This window comes from Carassius gibelio, chromosome B17 (assembly GCF_023724105.1).
Source record: "Carassius gibelio isolate Cgi1373 ecotype wild population from Czech Republic chromosome B17, carGib1.2-hapl.c, whole genome shotgun sequence".
Lineage (NCBI taxonomy): Eukaryota > Metazoa > Chordata > Actinopteri > Cypriniformes > Cyprinidae > Carassius > Carassius gibelio.
Window position 1 is genome coordinate 24,046,841 of NC_068412.1, and position 22,806 is coordinate 24,069,646.

Sequence of the window (22,806 nt, forward strand, 5' to 3'; positions counted from 1 at the left end):
TATATATATATCTATCTATCTATATATATATATATATAAGAAAACTCCATTCATTTTTTTAATTAAATTTCTATATATTATATATATATAATTTATATATATATATATATATATATATATATATATATATATATATATATATATATATATATAAAGAAAACTCAATTCCAAGCTTCTGAACTTCATTTAAATGATACAGAAACTCCTCAATCTCAACAATAAGATTTATTCACGAGGCATTTTTGGTCAAAAGAGATCTCCTCTTTTGAAATTCCACCCCGAGACAATAACTAAACAGATTTGAACCATACAATTAAGAAATACAACAACCATCACATGATATATACACAAAATCAAAAGGAAGTAAAACAAATATAAGTTGCAAAGTCTCAAATTGTCTCTGTACAGACAGTAAAAGAGTGCATGCACCAGAACGTGTGATTCTAAAAGACCTGGCTTTGCATTAAATAAATACTGAAAACTCACACAATAAAGACATTCAACAGTCATCTGAACCAGCCAGACAACATGCAAATAAAAAACAATAAACTTGTACAGTTCTCGCCAAGTACGTTCATGCACTTGAGCAGAACACAGCAAACTGACATCTATGTGTTAAATCTACACATTAATTTAACTTCATTTACTGCAGACTTATGTTGACATTACCATAGTAAGACTGTGCTTCAGAAGGAAACATAAAAGAAGTTCAAGACACAGATTCGGTAGAATAAACACAGGGTGCACTGATAACAATAACCAAAGAAGAAATAACACAGGTCATGGTTTAGAAAAAAAAGAAAATGGATTTAAACATCATGATTGCAATAACTGTTAAGAGACATGCCTGAGCAAATGATATCAAAATCATATGACATTCTCGTTCTAGTACCAGTTTCATCTTAAAAGCTTCCCATTGCTAAATACGGTTATATACTGGAGGCCTGGTTTAACCCGGAGAAAACAAATCCTGGTTAGCATAGTTGCCAATTCATTTCTATGTGGAAAGTGACATATTTAATAGATTTGGCTGTTTTACCCCATAAAACACACACACATATATATATAATAATAAATTGTGTGCAATTTATATAAAATATGATCAAATATATTTTTATATAAAATATGAAATACACTTATAATTCAATAACCATAACTATAACATATATATATATATATATATATATATATATATAATTTAAAATTTAATATTTACTAGTTATGATTTTATCATAATTTATTTCAACCAGCACACCGAATAAATTACGCATAAATACAAATCATTCAGTAATAATAATTACATAAAATAATAATAATTATAACATACAAAGGAAATTCAGTTTGATGGATGGTATATGACCGGCTCAACTGTTTGAAATAAAATATATTGATCATCTTCAGTGATTTAACTTTTTATTAATGATCAAAATATTGTAGAATCTACTGGAAAATTATTTCCCCCCCTAGATTAATAATTGAGTAACTATGATAACCGAGATTTGCCTCTTTGCTGACTTTATATCTATCTATAACTATATCTATATCTGTAATTCCTCAATATACATGTATTGCTTTCCTGTACCTAAAAACATCTTTCCATAAGTCCATTCAAGCCCATCACAGGAAAATGCTACGTCCAGGCTACAGATGATTATGTCCATTATTATATCTTAAGTACCATGATGGTAATTCACTTTTCCAATGAATAAAAGACAAAACTCTGTCAACCAAGTGTTAAGGTTTTGATTTAAGACACTAGAAATGAAGTCTTTTCACATGAGGTTCAGTTGATGGCAGTAAACAGTGGGCTACTTGAGTCAAAAACTGGCCAAAGTGGTTTCCTGTGCCTTCCAGGGGCCGGACATCGCCTCGATTGGGCTTCATCCGTGACAGCGTGACCCAGCAAAGGCCTACGTACCAGGATATCTCAGCATTAAAGATCACGGAGGCTACAGAGAAGAAGAAACGAGTCGCCCCGTCCTGCTATGAGCTCGGGGACAGCCAGTGTTTGAGCTCATCCATGCCTCTCTGCACTCGTCCGATGTAGAAATCCATGTTATGGAAAAAGTCTGTGCACACACTGGATTGGGCGTCTCCGAAAGTGCAGTAGAGCGCAGTCCCGCCCACACTGATCACCACGGTAGCCAAGCACAACAAAAGGAGGAGCAGCCAGGAGTCTCCGCCCACCTCATCTGCATATTGCAAATAAGCAAATCAGTGTAGAATCAGAACATGGTCAGTTTGAATACTGCAAAAATGAGTTTTTAGAAACCAATAGCAGTTCTTACCGTGGTCCAGGCCCTCGTCAGGCTCTCGGAAACGGACCTTACGCTTCGAAATGGGTTTAGGGGCGGCAGGGACAGAGCTGGTGGCTCCTTCCAGAGAGGCTCTTCTCTTCAAGATCGACACAAGACCAGCAGCTGGAGTGATCTGAAAGACAGAGGGCAGGTTACTGAGAAAGACTCCTGGATTTACAGGTTTATAGTGTATCCTGAAAATTAGGAAGTGTTCTCCACTAACATACTTCACCCACTAGATGTCACTATGAGCTGAGTGGGCAGGAAATGCATTGCTCGTGTATGTAAGACCCAGCCTTTTTTAATGTATTTTTTTGGCTGCCTGGATGTAGGGTTCAGAGTGTAAAATACAGCGTTTTACCAAATTACTATTATTAGTGTTTTTTTTTTTCTTTCTGATTTAAGAAGAAAAATTCCCAATTGTCAGACTTCCATAAAATAAGCACTTTCTTATATAAATGCTTTTTAGGTTTTATTAATTTGTTTACTAAAATATAAATAAATGTTAAAATACATATAAAAACTACAAACCCACATGAAGATCTACAGTTTATAATTGTAACATTTATTTATATTTAAGATTTAAAATTTTCTTTTATTTGATAGTTGTATATCACAGTGAAAAAGACAATATTTTAAAGAGTTTATGCAAATCAGGTTTATTAAAATACACTGATTAAACTTAATTCAATTCAGCAAATGGACAAGGCTACATTTCTCATTTACACTTAGTTTAACCTGATGTCATAAGAAAAACTAAAAAATAACTTTATAAATTTATAAAAAATATACAGACAAAAAATATAAATGTATAAAAAAAGCACAAAAACTATAATGGTATCTTAATTATACTAAAATGAATGCTTTTTCTTAAATGCATTAAAACATTAGAAACATTTTTGAGACATTTAATTTCAAGTTGTTCTCTCTTTACATACAAAATAATGATGTATCAGAATCATCGTTCATTAAGTAAATATTCTGAATGGAATAAAAATTATTCTCAGTCATTCTTAATGGGATAAAATAAATTATAATACTAAATAAGTGCTGCTGTTTTAAAAAATAAAACAATACATTATACATGTTCTTTACTATTCAGGAAAGAGCTGGAATCCATTGGCTTTACCCCTCTTCATAAATTATGGACATTAGAATGAAAGTATTGTAGATGGTGAGGAAAGAGATTCAGTAATGTTACATCGGCCACCAAGGAATGGAAAAGGTCACAGAGAGGTCAAACTGTTAAAGACCAATCAGCACTGAGAATGAGTGGACATTCTAAAGAGCTGTGGTCTGACCAATCAATACTGAATTCCATGAATAAATCTGAATATATAATGACGTGAGAGAGGCTGCATAGTGTCATTATTGTTAACTTAAACTATAAGTAAAACAATTAAAAATATATTTGAATTGAAATGAGCTGAAATAAAATATCAATAAATGAAAACTTAAAAATTAGAAATGGAAAAAATAAATAAATGAAATTTATTGAAATAAAATGTGTACGCTAAATTTCTAAATATACTAAAACAGAAAATAAAATAAAGCTATATATATTTATATATATATATATATATATATATATATATATATATATATATATATATATATATATATATATATACATTTTTTTATCTACATTTTGTTAGCTTTATTTTATTTTCTGTTATATTTTTAATTCAGAAATATATATACATACAAAAGCACATAAAATTACTAAAAGGTAAAATAAAATAATAAAATAAAAGCTAGAGAGTCACTAAGTAAACAACAAAGTAAAGAGAAAAAAAAACACTTAATTAACAGAGGAACTACTTTACATTGACACCATTAGGTTGTTTTCTTATTTCATTCTCATTTGTAAAATACTAGCAGGCTTGTTTTTTATTAAAACCCTTGCTGTCCACTTATTTCACCCTGACAGCTTCCATATTTGGCAGGATCTGTCCCAATGAAAACAAATTTTCAAGCACTGCAATTATAGTTCTCTATTTTTGCTCCATCATATCATAGCAGTTACATTTATCAGGAGAGACTGAAGCCAAACAGAACAGAATGACTCAATTCCACAAAGAAAAGCAGGAGAGCAGAGCTCACTGTACCACTAAACACTTATTAAATGTCCAAAATAAAACTACTAAAGCAATAAGGCACATGAGGATGTGTTTTACCATGGTTAAGGGTGTTGTTCACATCTAATGTTCTTTGAAGATCTCTAATCCAACTTTAGCGACAGAACTATCCGTTTCATTAAAAAGCTTAAATACATTGATGTAACAAAGTAGAGGTTAACTATACTTTAACACTTAACTATAGGCTTGGATGTTAAACTCAAAATGTTTTGCTTTAAATCTCTAATAAAAGAACTTATTTTAGGAAATACAAAGCGCATAATCAGCGTGACAAATTAATAGGACTAATTACAGATGCATTAATCACTTGAGTAAATGACACTTGAGTAATTAGACTTCTAAACACACCACAATGTGGTGAGCCTATCATGAAGTGGACCATTAACTGTGAGCAATCAGCAGAACAGCCCAAGAATAACACGCTTATCATCGCTAATGAAAGTTTTCACCTCCTCGAATGCACTCGGATGACGCACCTGTATAGAAAAAACATCACGTTTGCTCCAATGTCACCAATGTTTGCTCTGTCTGTGGTCATTCAGCATTATAAATCACAAATGGCCATAGTAACTCCATCACTGACCAGACATGCAAGACAAGATTGTGTAAATCTACAACACATAGGGTCAGCTGTAGAGCTTCAGATTAAATCCATGTCCACTGCTGCATCATTCATTACTGAGTGAACAGATACAGCAGAGATACTTGGAATTAAAGATAGAATGAACAGTTATTTGATCATGTGATGATATGTATTAAAATAGAAAACTGTAACAACAATATTGTAATAATATTTCACAATATGACTCTTTTTACTTTAGTTTTGATCAAATAAATACAGCCTTAGTGAGATTTAAAAAACGTTTAAAAACAAATCTCACAGGCTAAACTTTTGAATGTGCTTGGACAAATGTCAGCAGTGCTGATGGGATATCATACTCTGGCAGTGCTGTGTACTTGTTCTGGACAAGTCTACTACAAATGAACCGATAAATAATGAGTATTGCATGTTTTAATGCATGGATTTCCAGGTCAGTAGGTTCTATCTGGTTAAAAAGCATCAAAAGGGAAAAGGGAAAGCTCAGACAAATGTTCAAAAGTCAAACCATTTTAACGAACTCAACAGATTTGACAATTGACGGTGCAGGCTGAAGGTCATAATCCACGTGTGTGCTGATAAACGCTATCATTGTTGAATCACAACTCTCATGCAACATCTATTCTTGCACACAAAAGAAGATATTTTGAGAAATGTCTTAAAAGTCAACGGCACCACAACATTCTTCAAAATATCCTCTTTTGTATTCCACACAATAAAGAGAGTCAAACAGGTTATATAATTTTTTTAAATATATATATTTAATTTAATTTAATTTATCTTTTATTTTTATTTTATTTATTTATTTAGGGGGGAGGGGGTGTGACATCTATGACAGCTGCAACCAGAAAGTTTTTTTTTACGATATTAATACTTTTTATCACTGCTCCACAAACATATTAAGCGGCACAACTGTTTTCAACATTGATAATAATAAGAAATGTTTCTTGAGCAGCAGATCAGCATATTGATTTCTGAAAGATCATGTAATGATGCTGAAAATTCAGCTTTACATTACAGGAATAAATTACATGTAAAAATATATTTGATTATAAAAGTTACTTTAAACTGTAAAAATGTTACACAAATGTTTTTGTTTTTCTTTTATCTTACCGACCTCAAACGTTTGAATAACAGTTTTATATTGAAAGCACTAAACTAACACAAGATGCCGCGTTATATACTAGTCCTGAAATCAAGATCCCCCCCGCCAAGAAACAGCACATCACATGTTTGGGAACAGAGCACAAAAGCGTTTAAGACACAGGATATTGGCCTCATGAAAGCCTGTATTGTGCTGGCAGAGATCGGTGGTCCAGATTCCATTGTTGATTGTCTCATTGAGGGTGGAAGTGTCATTATGACATCATCACACTGCTGCCTGTTACATTTTCATTCAGCTCTGACATTCAGGGGAAAGGTCACCCTTCAGGTCACCCAGCTCTCCCAATCACTACTGAGATTCCGACATCTATTATGTATGCTCTTATCAGACGCCTTCTTACCTCCATAACTTACAAGAAATAAAAGAGGGGCCGGGACTTGAGATCATACAAGCTGAGCTTAAAAAAAACAAGCACACCAAGAAAATAATCCAAAAACGCATCACGCTTCTATGTGAGTCGCTAATGATGTGTTCTTGGTTCATTACAAGTTAAAGGGACAGTTCACCCAAAAAGTGATTTCTGTCATCACTTCTGCACGTTCTTTCTTCAGTGGAACATAAAAAAAGATATCTTTATAGAAGTCATCGGTCACCAAAATGGTTTAGTTACCAACGTTCTTCAAAACATTCTTTTATGTTCTGCAGAAAACAACTTGTACAGGTTTGGAATAACATGAGGGTGAGTAAATGACAGAATTAACATTTTTTTTGAGTGAACTATCACTTTAAGAACCATTGAGACAAGCGGTCGGTTATCACAGACAATTATGACTTGTACAGATTTGTTTTTTACAATTATCTAAATAAATTATCAATTATATAAATAATATGAGTCTATGTTATGTCTCTTGTGTTAAATAAAATCATGCAATTGTGTTACTAAAACAAAAAATATTATGCTTGAACTTCTTTAAATTCTTTTTGTACAGATAATTTAAATAAATGGTCTTATTTTAAGATATTATTAGATGCAAAATTGTCCTTTTAACATTGGTAATACTGTTATAGTTGGAAAGGGATTTATGATACCTGGAATATTCCATTCAGTCATTGACTAAAGTAGCAAGAGGTGATGCAAGATGACATCACTATGACATCACTGGATGTTATCATAGTTTCATAGTTCAAGTTCCACAACAATGCACTTTAAAGGGTGAGGTATGCCATTTTTTTCTGTCAATGAATACACTTTCCATTATCCCAACTTACAATATGGACAGTTATTTAAGTCATTTATAGGTTGTTGTATTTTTATTGATTAAACTAAACGCTAAACTGTCGCTAGCAGTACAGGGACACACTTTCCCTATAATAAATATCTCTCAGATTTGCATACTACTCACAACATATGCAGAATATTAAGTGTTACCACTCTAAGAATCAGCAAAGTGCTTTAAGGGCCTAATTAGAAAGACCTTTAAAACTAATCTGGTCAGAAATCAAACCAATTCTCAAAACAAAGCCATGCCAAGCACAAAACAACAAATAAGCCTCTGTCATTTGAACTAAATTGAGTGAAAATCTGTCACTTACCTCTTCCACCTGTATGCGTTTGGCCAAGTCATCCAGCATGGACACATTCATAATATCAAGCGACTCCACCCCGTTCCCATTCTCCTCTAGATCCAACTCTGCAGTTTTCTCAGGAGTTTCCCGCTCCAGAGGCAGCTGATCTGCTCCTCCTTCCTCCAGCATCAAAGCCTCCTCTTCCTCCCCTCCATCTTCCTGCTTAGTGTGTTGGACGGACTCCACCATATCCTGCCCCGTATCCACAGTGTCCCCCGTTTCCTCCGTCACGGGCTGGGCCTCCATGTTGCCTGGTAGAGCAGTGTCCATTGGTGTTGCATCCCTGTGGGAAGCTTCCATGCTTACACTCTCTTCTTCTGCTCCTGCATCCTCACAGGCTGGAGAGGAGGAGCTGTCCGTCACAGCCGAGGAGGAGGAGGAGGAGGAGGAGGAGGAGGGGTCATGCTGCTGTTCACTCTGGTTGGATTGTGGGGCGGTGCTGCTACAATCTTCATGCTGGATGACTTCCTGTTGTGCCTCAGATGTACTCCGATCCTCCATAACCTTCCCTGTTTTAGATTAAGAGAGAAGATGGTTTATATGAAACTAATTATAACTTTTTTTTTATTACAAATATTTAATTTGAATTTAAAAAAAAACTATTTTTTTAGGTTTAATATTTGTAATAATTATTGTTACTATTATTTTAGAATATTGTTAAAATATTTTTGTTTAATATATATTTATTATTTTATATACTGCATATAAAACAATACAAAGTTAATTTTTATAATAATTAATATATAATAATTATTAATTAAATATTATAAAAATTACAACTATTTAAAGAAACCTTACATTTTGTATTATATAAGGGGTGAAATCGGATGGTTCGTCACGATACGATATCGATTCTCATACCCAGCAATATGATATTTTTCGATATCTCAAAATATTATACGATATGATTACGATTCAACTCGATACAGGAGTATATCGACCGATATCGATATTTTGATATTATATATCTATTATAAACAACCATCTACATTTTTATTAACTCGCACCTGCAACCAAAATATAAAACAAGAACATTTATCATTTAGCAGAAAATAAATACAGTACAACAAAAACACAAGTTCAATAAACAGTGCTTTTCAGGTTTTACAATTTAGCATTCACACAGTCTAGATGCAGCTGTCTGTTTGCGAGCTAGCACTTCTGCGCTGAAAACTTCTCACACAGCATTCAACTGCTCCGCCAATAAACCAGAGTGTTTTAATGCTCACCTTTTCCCTTCGGGCAGTCCTTATATTGATTCCTGATACATGAGTTTGAGTGAGCATGCACGCGTTGGACGGACATTTTATGAAAATGTGGACAGTGCCATTTAAATGACAGATATCAATATTTTACGTGTGGCATCGATGCATCGTATCTATGTATCGATCCATAACGAATAATCGTTACACCCCTAATATATAACTATAACGTTTTAGAATATATTAGTTTTTTTAATGCAATTATTTTAAAATAAAAACAAACAATAATTATACATTATTTAACTCAAAATAAATAAATAATAAATAAATATTATTAAAATATTAATTAGTATATTAATATACTTATAATAAATTATAATAAATATATGAAAAATGCTGGAAAAAATAGCATGAATAGTATGGTGTACTATGTCTGATTTCTTTGGATTGAATGGCGGCGTGGTCATATGACCATCAGAGCCTTGTGTACAACAGAACAGATCGATGGCAGACGATCAATCACTATAGATGCTTCCTGAGCCTGCTGCCTGAAGCCCTGTGAATCAATAATGCAGGACTCCACTGTTGACTGTTTCTCTGCTCCCTTGGCGGTCATAAACGCACAGGGGGCGCTGTGCTGCTCAGAGACAGGATCTAAGTGATGACAGCTCACTGTCAGAGATCAGAGAAAGACACACAACAACCAGTGCCAGGCCGATACAGTCTGATAGTCAGTTTATAAAAAACTACACTCTCCCTCACTGTAGCTCCGCCCCTGCTTTAATTGCGTTAAATATTTTAGCAAATTAGCATGTTTATTTTAGATTAAGGTTTTATTTATCTTTTAGTTATCTATTTATTTATTTTTATGAAAGGTCATTAACATTAAAATAATTGCTTTTTAATATGTGTGTGTGTGTGTGTGTGAGACCCTGGACCACAAAGCCATTCTAGAGTCGGTGGGATATATTTTTATCAATCGCCCAAAAAAACATTGTATGGGTCAAAATGATCCTAAATCATTAGGATATTTAGTAAAGATCATGTTTGATGAAGATATTTTCCTACTGTAAATTTATCAAAATGTAATTTTTGATTAGTAACATGCATTGCTAAGTGTACATTTGGATAATTTCAAATGCGATTTTCTCAGTATTTTGACTATTTTGCTCCCTCAGAATCCAGATTTTAAAATAGTTGTGTATCAGCCAAATATTGTCTGATACATCAATGGAAAGCTTATTTATTTAGGTTTCATATTATGTATAAATCTCAATTTCAAAAAATTTACACTTAAGACATATTCATATTCACATATTCTGTATTGAACTAAATATTCTTTTTCAGTAATTGTCGAAAAACACCGATTTTATTTTTAGAATGACTTTATGATCAATTTAAACATCAGACAATCAGAAACCGTAGTTCAGGTCGACATCTAACAGAGGGCATGATATTATGATGAACTTTTGGATCAGGATTCTGCATGAACAAGCAGTACGAGTGAATGCAATCAATCTCTAACTGGTGCGTCTGGGATGTTACCGGTGCAGCACAAGATGCACCTGCTGCAGGAGTCCCGGCCAAGCAGAAAGCCTGCTCAACACACTCCAGAACAGGTGGCTGGGTAGAGGCTGTGTGTGTGTGTGTGTGTGTGTGTGTGTGTGGTCCTGCCATGCCTGGCATGTAAAAGTGAAACCGGGTCAAGGAACTCAATGCGAGAAACGCAGTGTTCAGGTAACATACCCCAGCAGCACATCAGCTGCGAGAGCCACTGAGAAAGATAGTCTCATCAATAAGACATGATCTGGAGGGACAGGAGGGAACTCTAACTCTGTGTGTGTGTGTGTGTGTGTGTGTGTGTGTGCGCTTGAAGAAGGGGACATGGGGTTTGCCTCGTCCATGGATGATGCAAGAATCTTTCTAGGTGACTAGGTGTACACAACTAATATTAAAAGAAAATTAAAACTGATCCAATTTAGGTACTTAATACATGTTAAGTAGTTTTATTTGCCATAAGAATTTACTTTTTAATAAACATTTTTCTGAAACAACTGTTGAGGTAACCACAGTGAGACCAACAATATAAATTCCATCGTGTCTTCTCACAAAATAGAAATTAAGATTTTTTTAAAAATCGTACTGTATATATTTGGATATAATAATATATACATATAATAATATATAATATGTAATGCATGTATGCACATACTTTTTGTAAAATCTAAATCTTAATACCTATTCTGTGTGAAAACTGTACTTGATGGAAGGTTTTAGAAAAAATATTGAAAAAAAATTAATATTACACCTATATACAAGAGCACTCAAATATTAAAAATTTCAATGACAAAACCTTTCAAAAGTAAAAAGTTGAAAGGATTAAGAATAAAATAATATCTAAAGAATTATTATGAATCATATGAAAATTCGACATAGTTGTAACCCGGATCAAAGTAAAATAGGAATTACTTCTGCATAAGCTATAATATAAGACGACTCATATTATATTTTGTGAGAAACTGTTTAGTTCTTGAGCAAATCAGGAACTACTTTTGGAATCAGCACCCCAAAATTAGTAAGAAACAAGTATTGGATTTCCTTTAGTAAATATGAATAAATACACTGAATAAATACATAAATACAGACATCATATTATGGAAATTACTCTGATGGTAGGGAGATCGTTTTTTTTTTGTTGTAGTTTTTTTATTTATTGATAATTAACCTGTTAAATTGAAATAAATACATCTAGCACATATAAAGTATTAAATCCAAGATGATGTGTTTTTCTGTAGTTGATGGTCTATATTAGATGGTCTGGCCTGTCATTGAAGAAATAAACTCACCTGAGCTGTAGGAAAGCTCTTGCGTGTTGAGGTGTTGCTCTCCTCCCTGTGTTTCTCTGATCACACTGTTCCTTTGCACTTTGGACAGCTCGCACTATGAACGCACGCAGACAACACTGACATTCACCCTCTGGTCTTTAAACATGGATTTCTTTTTTTCTTATTACAGTTACATACATATACACACACTGTTTCAAAAGTGAGCATCAAAGAGGCAATCTTACCTTATCAGCGCTCCATGCAGGTCTGAAAAAAGACAAGAAACAGTGAAGTGTCAGTCAAAATCATCTTAAGGAGCTATCTGTATTTTTTTTATCTCGCGCCATCTCTCTCGTAGCGGGACAACATGCATTAAAAGGGGACGCAAATCTAAGGTCGCTCCACTCAGCGGGAATCTAATATTAGCGCGGCACATTTCCCTGACTGAAACTCTAGCACTTGTCTCAAATTGCTGAAAGCACAGCAAAGGGCCATATGCTTAAACCATTACAGGACTACAAACTGCAGCCAGAGCACAGAAATGAGACACAGGCGAGCTAAATTTAGGAGGGGAAAGAGAGAAGCTCAGGTGTGGCTGCCCGTGAAAGTGTCTGGCCCGGAGGAACGGGACAGAAAGACACAGCTTTTACCCCGTACTTAAATTTGGTAGTGGCTCGAAAGGTTAAATATTTACTTGTACTCCATTTACAACACTGCTAACATATTTTTATAGAGCTCTGTAAGACATCTGATCTAGGAAAATATGCATTATAAAAGAGTGGAGAAAAATACTTACTTATAGGGAAGCAAAAACATGTATAAAATAAAATATTGTTGACCCAATCTGTGTGGCTGAAGTAATGAATTGTGGAACAAAAGAAAGTATAAAATGTAAACAATATTAATAAAAAAAAAAAAAATTTATATATATATGTATATATATATATATATATATATATATATATATATATAAATAAAATAAAAAAAGTGGCTAATCTATTGTAGAGAGCAATATAAAAAAATAATAAAAACAAAGTAAATAAAAAATAAAAAGTTGATCACAAGACTTGATCTGTTTAGCTGAACTAATAATGTGTGCAATGAAAAAAATTTGAATACAATAAATAGATAAAAACATAATAATATAACATAATAATAATAATGTTGCCCTGATCTTTGTGGCTGACACACACACACACACACATATACTGTATATATATACACACACACACACACACACATAAATGTTTAAAATTATAAAATGATATAAAATTATATAAAATATTTTTGACCTAATATGTGTGGCTAACCTATTGTAAAGTGCAATAAAAGAAAATAATTTCTGCATAAAAAGGTGTGAATTAAAAATAAAATAGTGTTGAGCTGATCTGTGTGGCTTAACTAATGGAGTATGTAATAAAATAACAAATAAAGAAATATACAATGTTGACCTGATCTGTGTGGCAGACTAATGTAGTGTTCATGTGCAGTGTGCACTCACTGTCTGTGTGTTCTGCAGATGTGTCTCAGTTTCTCCAGGTGTTCAGCATCCAGCTCAGTCTCTCTGTCTTCTGGACCGTCCTGACACTGGCCTACCAAACTCCATCTTCTCTCTGATCACATAAAGACGAGGTTAAAAGGTGTTCTGTCTGGGTAACAGTTTACCAGAGTCCACTTACCCCACTGCTGCTGTAGGGCGTTGAGGTTGGACAGCAGACGCTCATGATAGAGTCTCTCTAACTGTATGAACCTGACTGCTCTCTCATCTGGAAAATGCTCTGGTTGAGGAAAATCTACAAGAAGCGGAAAACCCCAAAGCACCAGTGCACTTTACAACAGTGAAATACTATCATATAAGACAATGACAGGCTGCGGTAATGCACTGAATCTAATACAATAAACAGCATTATATCCATAAACATCGCAAGCATCCCCGATTCAGTTACAATAACAAAGGCAATAGGGTATAAAATAGGAGCTATAATGGAAAAAGCGTCAAAGGCTGTTTAAACACACCATTACACATTTCCTCTATATTATCATATAATTGAAAAACAATAATATTAAGGATACAGTCCTCCTCACGCATATATGACTCTGCAATCTGTAAAAAAGAGAGTTTAGCCCAGAGTTATTATACATTACATTACACAATGAAAAGCATCATTAGGTAACACTGTACAATAACTCTAATGTATTACATTAAATAAAACAGGTCATTAATTAAAGTACATTTTTAAAGTGATTTATTCTGCTACACCTGCATGCATATTATTATTATCTGAGGTGCAAAGACTCCTGACATCAGCTCTCTTCAGACGTCTTGCAGGGTAAAGTTGAAGTGAAGAGGCAGGATGAAAATCACTACAGCGTGTATCTCTCTGAGTGTGGACATGAGAGATGTCTCACCGAGTGGGTGGCAGTAACACGTCTCTTTCATTCCTCATCCATCTAATCTTCATGAGGCTGCTCACGACTAAGAGATCTACATAAACGAGGCACTAATTCTTGGTTTTTCTAGAATTTTTTTTTTTTTCAGCACTGATATTCAAAAACATTGCTTTTCTTTGTTTGGTTTTCTACTGTTTTTTTTTTATGAATTCAGTCCAAAACGCTTAATTTACAGACTCCATTTTAAACTTTTTTTGTTCGTTAGTAAGCTTGTGTTAGTGTGTTGGCATGTGTTGATAACATTGACTGATAGCAGCTCATGATAGGAAACAGAATAAAATTACTGAAATAGGTTGAAATACTGTTATTAAAAATAATTCTAATAAAATTTTTACTAAATAAAAAAAACTAATAAAAATTACACAAGTTTGTTTTTGTGAAACGTGGGGACATCTCATAGGCGTAATGGTTTTTATACTGTACAAACTGTATATTCTATGGCCCTACACCAACCCTACACCTAACCCTAACCCTCCCAGGAAACTTGCATTTTTACTTTCTCAAAAAAAAAAATTCTGTATGATTTATAAGCATTTTGAAAAATGGGGACATGGGTTATGTCCTCATAAGTCACCCTCTCCTTGTAATACCTGTGTCATACCCATGTCATTATACAGAGTTGTGTCCTGATATGTCACAAAAACAAGAGCACACACACACACACACACACACATTATTAAAATCTTCTACAATCTAAATGTACATTATGCAAGCCTGTTTTCACCACAGGAAAAAAATAAAATAAAGGTAATTAAAAAAAAATTATCTCTCAATTCTCACTCCCCTCTTTGAATTTTGTTGTTTTTCCCCCCTTTATTTTTTTCCCCACCATGGAATAAAAATTAAAAAAGGTAGTTTATATCTCACAGTTCTCAATTTTCTTCTCAGAACTGCAAATGAACAATTCTGGTTTTGTCAAAGAATTGCAAAACAGTGTTCAAAGTGTGAGACTGAAAAGCATTATTAAAATAAATCCTGTCTTTTGTTATAGTTCAAATTGCCGTTCACAGCCTAAACAGCCATATATACTTTACTGATCCTATGTTAACATGATTATGAATCATATGACTATTTCTGACCTGCTTTTGCAGCTTACTTTTAATAAATGGTCTGGGTGAGCTGAGGAAGGGGCTTTGTTGTTCATGTTTGAGTTTACACAGAGCACTTAAAAAGTCAAAAGAAAATCCAGTTATCCAATTTGTTGCCTTTAAAACCTCTTTTAAGAACAAAATCCACAGGGAAATAAATGAGAGCAGTTCCAGCAGAGTCGTCTTGCAGCTTCACATAAATCTCTCCCCAGGATGAAACTAAACCAGCTGAGCAAAGATGTTCTTGTAAAAGATGTTGAATAACGTCAAGCTCAAATAAACCTTTTGAGGTGCCGGCTTCCTATCAGATTCATCATGTACCGCTATCAGTCAGTGTTATCAGCACGGGCCAGCAGCAACAACAGACTAACATGAGCTTATTAATGAACAATGTGGAACAGCACAGGAGAATTCATCTCTTGTTCTGGCACACACACAATAGCGAAGCAGACTGAAGTTATAAGAGGTTTGCACCATCTACTGGCAACGAACAGATGCCCACAAAAACTGTTACTAGGTCACACATCATTTTCAAAATCGAGGTTTTTTTTTTAACATATTTTTGTCAAATGTATATTGCAGAAAGACATTTTTCATTGTTTTGCTAGCTAAAGATAAAGTACACTACCGTTCAAAAGTGTTAGGGTACGCATTAAATAAAATCAGTATATTCAAATGATTTTTGAAGGATCATGTGACACTGAAAACTGGAGTAGTGATGCTGAAAATTCCGCTTTGCATCAGAAATAAATTGCATTTTAAAATATACTCAACAGCCACTTCAATTGTAATAATGTTTCATAATATTACTGTTTTTGCCGTATGCTTTATTTTTAGTTTGAAAGTCTATTAGTAGCAGACAAGTGTTTGCAAATGAATGATGAGACATTTAGTTTTCTCACAATCTCTCACATTTCCTTTCGATTTAACACCTCATTTAGTAATTTGGAGCAGACACACACACACACACTCAGAGGAGCTGATGTAGAACAGGAGTACGAGACCTGATGGAGGCACTGTGGCAGAAGAGGGTGTTCTCCCTGCTCCTCCAGCTCCTGCAGAGACGCCAGCAGGGAGCGAGCGAAGCCCTGGGGAGATCCAGCATCAGCGTGAGGCGTCCCTTCAGGACTCACAAGCCCCTCTGACACTGAAAACACAAATAACACATCCTCTTTGAGTGGTGGCACTGACACTAACTGTATGCTAATTATTACCAATAGACTTCTTATTTTACTGTATTAATGTAGTTTAGTGTTATTTTAGTGCCATTTATACACTTCTTTTGTTTAATATTCTGAATATCTTTACTTTTTTAAAGATTTCCAGTTAGTTAATTAAGTCAAGTTATTTTTTTATAATTGTGTGTGTGTGTGTGCATGTGTGTGTGTGTAATTAGCTGTTTCTCCCTTGATGTACTATAGGACCTGTTTTTTATTTATTAATTTGTTTAGTCATGGCACATGGCACATCAAAAAACAGAATTTTGCTGTATGAAAGCTAAATAAATTCATATTTTGGGTTGGGTACAAAATATTGATTCTGTGTTATTTCAATACTATTATAATATTAAAATTTGTAATTATATATTTTTTTATATATTCTCAATTTTAATTTTAATTTTAGTTCAGGTTTTAGTCATTTTTGTTTTTATTTATTTTTAATCATTTCTATTTAGCTATAATCTATTTTTATTGCAGTTTTGGAATTAGTAATTTTAGCACTTCAACTTAGTTTTCTATTTTATTTCATTTCTAATTTCTGAAATTATATAAGCTGAAATTAATCTTAAACGAAAACCATTTCCCTCTAATTAATCTATTTATTTTCTATTTTTATTATTCATTTATTTATTTTTAGTTAACCTGAAGTTAAGCACTTAATATTTATTTATTTCCTCTTTATTTCAATTACAATTTTTATAATAATAGTTTAAGGGGTTGTTTACATTGCACTGTTTTCGACTAAAGATGGAAATCTTTTATGGTTTATGGCTGTTCATTTACATGAAAACAGCATTTTGGAGGCCTGAAACTTCAAATTTCTAAAAAAAAAAAAATGGGTTTCAAAATGCAAGTTTTTGAAAGCGATACTGTTATCATCAATCAAAACTGATTTATTTGTAGAAGTCACATAATACAAAATTTTAGTTGTTTTTGTGGGTCTTTGTGAATGGGGAACATTTTGACAATCTTGTTGTTTGTCCATGAAATTTTCCAGAAATGTGAAGTAAAAGCTAAACCACACACAGATATGAGTAACAAAGGCTTAATCTATGCTAATGCTGCAGGTTGTTTCTCAAACCGTGGTCTGGAACTCAGATATTGTCTGTTACCTGTGGGACTGGGGCTGGGTGCTGGTGAGTCTCGGATGTGTCCCTCCAGCTCTGGAGAGTAGGCTCTACTGCTACTATCCACCTCTTCCTCCTCCTCATCTTCTTCATCCTCCACCTTGGAGCTGTCATAGTCTTCGTCATCACCATTGTTGTTAGTGTTTTCCTGTCGGAGGGGCCTCTGTCCACCACGGGGCCCTTGTTCGACCTCCTCCGCTTCCTCCACCAGTCGGTTCAGGTTCTCAACCGGGCTGCAGCTAGAGTCAGAGTCATTTAGGAGCTCGGGGTCAGTTACTCCTCCCCGCCTCACTGGGCCATCGCTCTGCCACTGTCCGTCATCCATGAGATCCCGCTGACCGAGAGCATGAAGATAAACTCGAACCCCTGCAGACTTCGCAGCCACTCGACGACGCTGGAGAACAAATCAGTGGGACACGTTAATGGTCGTGATCCATCATGAAAAGTAAAGAGCTCTCTGGCCTTTAAGAGAACTGACTCATAGTTTACCCATGATCTTACTTCAGGCTGTCTGAGAGCAGTGCATGAATCAAAACACTTGAGATTTGTCCCTTTGTCTGTTTAGAAATTTTTGCATTTGTTTATAGCTGTAGTAATCAGAGGCCAAATGCAAAATAGATTTTAGCTAATGTTTTGTTTAGCTGTACAGCTCTGGTATCATTTCACATGATATCATTAGAGACTCTTTCAAAAAAAAAAAAATGGTTTCAGTAACGATCATATATATAAATGAATGCATATGCTAAATATTATATTTAAAAGTAATATATTTTAAAATGTATAATATACATTGTAAAAATTACACATTTTAAGGAATACATTTAATAGATTATACATTATATCACCAAACTGCTGTCCTGTGTCAGCTGTAATATACTGAATTGGAAATGCTCTTAAGTCTATATGCTCTCTCTCTCTCTCACACTCACTCACACACTGATTGTTTGGTTCCCCTGAATAGTGAATTCATACACCATAGAGATTTTCCATAATAGTCCCCACTGGGTTTTTATAAAAGAAAAAGCATCATGCTTATTACCATTCTGTCTCATGACAGAGCTTACGCAATATCATCCAGCATCTTACAGATCTTAACGCAGACTTGCTGTTTGTTTTTCATCTGCTCAGGGGGATTCTGGAGCTGCAGACTGAATGAATGAATAAATACTACAACACTTATAGGTCACTGCGTATGATGACAACGCTTAAGGCAGTTCAATGTGCATTAAGTGAACAAACTAAGCTGAATCCAATGTCATTACTGTCTAAAAACTAAAAATGTAAAATACTATTCCTGTTAAAAAGCTGAAACAACAACAAATATAAAAATACTGGGTATTAAAAAAAAAAGAGGTAAAATTTAAATAAATAAATGTTGGCAACTAACTGAAATATAAAGTTGAAGTTGAAGTACTTCAAGATAAATAGAAATATGTAAAGATGATAAAAACGCAAGACAAAATTACTAAAACAATCTAAAACCTAAATGAAAACTGAATAATTAATAAAATACTACCCTTATTATAGGACTTCTTTTGAAGCAATTGTACATTTTTATTACATTTTTACAAATAATAATAAATAAAAAAATCAAGTAACACTGATTTAAAACTGCAGTTTTGAAACTGACTGCAATGTTTTTTATTTTTTTGTAAAACACTCCAAAAATCTTAATTTGCTACTTTTTGTTTTGTTTGTTTTAAAACTAAATGATTATAATTACTATTATATAATCCACTAAAATACTCAAATCACTCAAATATTGAAATTACTGTCAATTTGTGTTAATTGTTTTCAGGGCAGAGTAATGAGAATTAGAGATTTAAAGTTATATTATAAGGCTTTGGCTGATAAATAATGTAAGTAAATTACAATTCTAAAGACATTTCAATTTCTGCTTTTTAACCTTTTCTTTGCCAAATATATATCAAAGACAGGAAATAAAGGAAATGTTAAGAGCTGGCCACAAACGAATGTAACTACTGCAATACGAGTCTTAAATAATATAAGTTAAGTTTTATAGATGACTAACAAGCTAATAGACATGGACTAAAAACCATAAACACAGTACCATTTTTTTAGCTCACATTCTTTTTATTTATTTATTTTTTACTTTTTAATGTAGTATTTGGATTTATTTTTCATCTTTTATATTTTTTAAGTACTTTGAATTACTATTGTGGATAAAATGTGATATAGCCTATAATTAAACGTGCCATGTCTTGCATATATACATTAGAAATGCCATTATGTTGCAATTCACAAGATGAACCAATGACTCATTATTTACCAGGGCGCTACAGACAGAAAGAACTTGGCTGTTTGTGAAGAGGACCTGATCCTGATGTTATTTGGCTCTAGAAGTGTAGACTGACTCACAGCAGACCTCAGGCGTTCATTGGCTTTTCTGATAACACAGTGACTCAGTGAGCCGAGGACCACTGGATCTGTGCCTGCGGTGTGTGACCACCTACGCACATCCAAACCAAATCAACGAGAATGTGGGCTTTCTATCAATTCTGAGTGACTAGAAGCGATAACAACTAGCTATTGTCTCGGGTTTGTGACCGCTTACATTTCAAAATCCAAATTCAAAAAAGCTCACCAGAAGATCTTTATGTTAATAGTTGAGACTTTAAAGGGTACAGCCACAATAACATGAGGTCAGTCACATTGTGGCAAGCACAAATTTGGGTATGTGAGCTGCTATGCTCCTTCATCCTCTTTTAAGAGAGAGCTCATTAATAATCAAAGGCAGCTGCACTCTCTCATTAGCTCCTTTAACAACATTAAAGCCTGAGGGGTGAATGAGAGAGAGAGAGAGAGAGAGAGAGAGAGAGAGAGAGAGATGAGAGATGGGTTTATTCATCCTGAAAAACAAGCATGACTGGAGTAGCTAGATACAAATGTGTCCCGTACGCACACAGCGTTCATCAGAACCATCTGTGAAATTAACATCAGTCCTCTATTCTGACTTCCTCTATTCTAAACTGAAGTAATACTGAAACTTCCTTCTTAATGTTTTATATATATATTTAAATATACTTCTGCTCTATGGAATAATTTGTTTGTATTCTAATTGGTTAGTCTCGGCAATAGAGTGCAGCACTTGAGCTCCGGATTTAAAAATAAAAAATTAATTTTCTCTATAAGGGAATTGATTTTGAACGATCATTTATAAATCCTTAATGACAGACCTATTGTGAGATATGAGGTTGTTAACTGATGGTATATGCTTTTGTTAAAGCCATTAGTCTGTGTTATTTCAACTAATTTTATTTATTTTCTTATTTTAGCTAACTTTTTTTTAATAACTGTTTGGTGAGAACTACATTACTCATGAATCTGCATAGAAACATCCATCAATCAGAACATATACAGACACATAAATCAGCCAAAAGAACATTTTAGGGCCTACCCATTCACATGAAGCAATGATTATGAGATACATATTTGTAAGCGTATTTTGTATTTTAAAAAATTCATTTTGATTATGCCATTCGCAATGTTTTATGGGATTGTAATTCTTTTCCTCATCAACTTAAAGCCATTAAGTTCACATTGTACCTTTTGTTTTTAGTATGACTTTCAAATACTTTTTTTGCTTCAAATGAATGTTTGTAATGTTGTGATTTACCTCGTGGGGGTTAGTTTGGTTCAAGGTTTATAACTTTTAAACTAAGACTCATTTTTTTAAATCCTACGGAACCAATGATATGGAAAAAAGTGGACTGTTGCATTCTATACTTTTAGGAAAAAAAAGATACAAAAGCTGTTATGTGGGTACACATTTATACCTTATCTTCCCCTAAAGAGTGCATATTTGTCTTAAAGGTACTTATCATTACCTACAGTGTACATATTTGTGCCTAAATGGTACATTTTACTAACTTAAACTTCTGAGGCAGTATTTTCTGTTTAGGGCTGCTGTCATTATGACAAAACAAACTCCTGTCATGGTGTTCAGGATCATGATGCATCACCTCGAAATGGTTTCTTGTATGATAATGGCCAAGTGACTCTATATTATAGCTTATTATGTAATAATAATTAATGATAATACCAGAAAAGTCCAGGCTAGAAACAGTAAACTCAAAATATGACCTTTGGGAGGGGTTGTGACCTCTATGGTGAGTCAATGCATTGAAATGACATTCCTTTCCTAGCCTAATCGTGACCTATTTCCCTGTATATGGAGGACAAAGAAAGTTATTTAACACATAAACAACATTTGCATATGCATATCTCTCGCTCAGGGAAGCAAAACAAACCAGACAAAACACATCATTCTGTTTTGACACATGACGACTTGAAATAATTATTTAAACTTAAGAAACCATTCACTTTTAAAGATTATCTTCTATCACAACATGATGCTTATAAACTAAGAGAGACCAACACAGGTCGTTCTGCAGCTGGATAAATAAAAGATGTTGATATTATGTAATACAGTGTGTCCATCATCACATATAAGCTATAGGTCGGACACACACACGATTCTACGTGCATAAAAAAAATCAGTCACATTTATTTATAAAAGCAGGGTAAAGCTCTATAAGAGCCGCTTTCATCATTTCTCACATCACATTTGTGTAAAATTCTATCAAAAGTGTTATCACATTAGGTGCCGGTGGTGCGGATAGTGCAGAGAGAGCTGTCATTAATTCAATCGCTAACATATATAGCATCATAAGTGAAGCAAGCATTTATTGCAACAAAGTGCACATTTCATTTTACTTTTTAAACGCGGATATTATCTTTCATGAATAATGTTTTCAAAATAAGAGGCAGCAGCACTTACAGATCGATAGGGAAGGTGGTTAAATTCGGATGAACAGGCAACCGCGCTCTTGACTGTCGGCTGATGTGTGTTTGTGTTCCTGCTGCACGTCTGCGCAGCTCTTTCCTGTCACTCATCCGGGTTCTTCAGCCGCCTGCGCAACTCCTCCCTCCCGCCACTATCCGGGTACTTCAGCTCAAGGACTGTCTCTCATGAATATTAAGTGTATTGTATATGAACCTAAATATTTAATAAATATAAAATATACCTAAATATAAAATAATTAGCTTATACATACATATATACATGTCTATTCATCAACCAAGTCTTGTCATAGTAGGATTTGTAA

General features: G+C 33.9%; 1 protein-coding gene across 1 annotated transcript; it reads right to left on the minus strand.

The window, feature by feature from the left end:
• Positions 1 to 206: 206 nt before the first annotated feature.
• On the minus strand, positions 207 to 22,580 carry LOC127976656 (consortin). The gene is made up of 11 exons (XM_052581245.1): positions 22,479 to 22,580; positions 17,663 to 18,071; positions 16,335 to 16,477; positions 13,865 to 13,895; positions 13,471 to 13,557; positions 13,293 to 13,404; positions 12,037 to 12,058; positions 11,813 to 11,906; positions 7,732 to 8,273; positions 2,289 to 2,430; positions 207 to 2,192 (listed from the first exon to the last, which is right to left on the minus strand). Exons 2-11 carry the CDS (start codon positions 18,000 to 18,002, stop codon positions 1,984 to 1,986), a joined length of 1,722 nt encoding a protein of 573 aa, XP_052437205.1. The 5' UTR covers positions 18,003 to 18,071; positions 22,479 to 22,580; the 3' UTR covers positions 207 to 1,983.
• Positions 22,581 to 22,806: the final 226 nt, after the last annotated feature.

Bases quoted from the DNA above. Each gene is read 5' to 3' on its own strand.
- LOC127976656 (XM_052581245.1), bottom strand. From the start codon at position 18,002: ATGGATGACGGACAGTGGCAGAGCGATGGCCCAGTGAGGCGGGGAGGA. The intron at 8,274-11,812 runs GTGAGTTTATTT...AATCTAAAACAG, and splicing joins AGAGCTTTCCTACAGCTCAG to GGAAGGTTATGGAGGATCGG. The intron at 2,193-2,288 runs GTAAGAACTGCT...TGCAATATGCAG, and splicing joins TGACGAGGGCCTGGACCACG to ATGAGGTGGGCGGAGACTCC.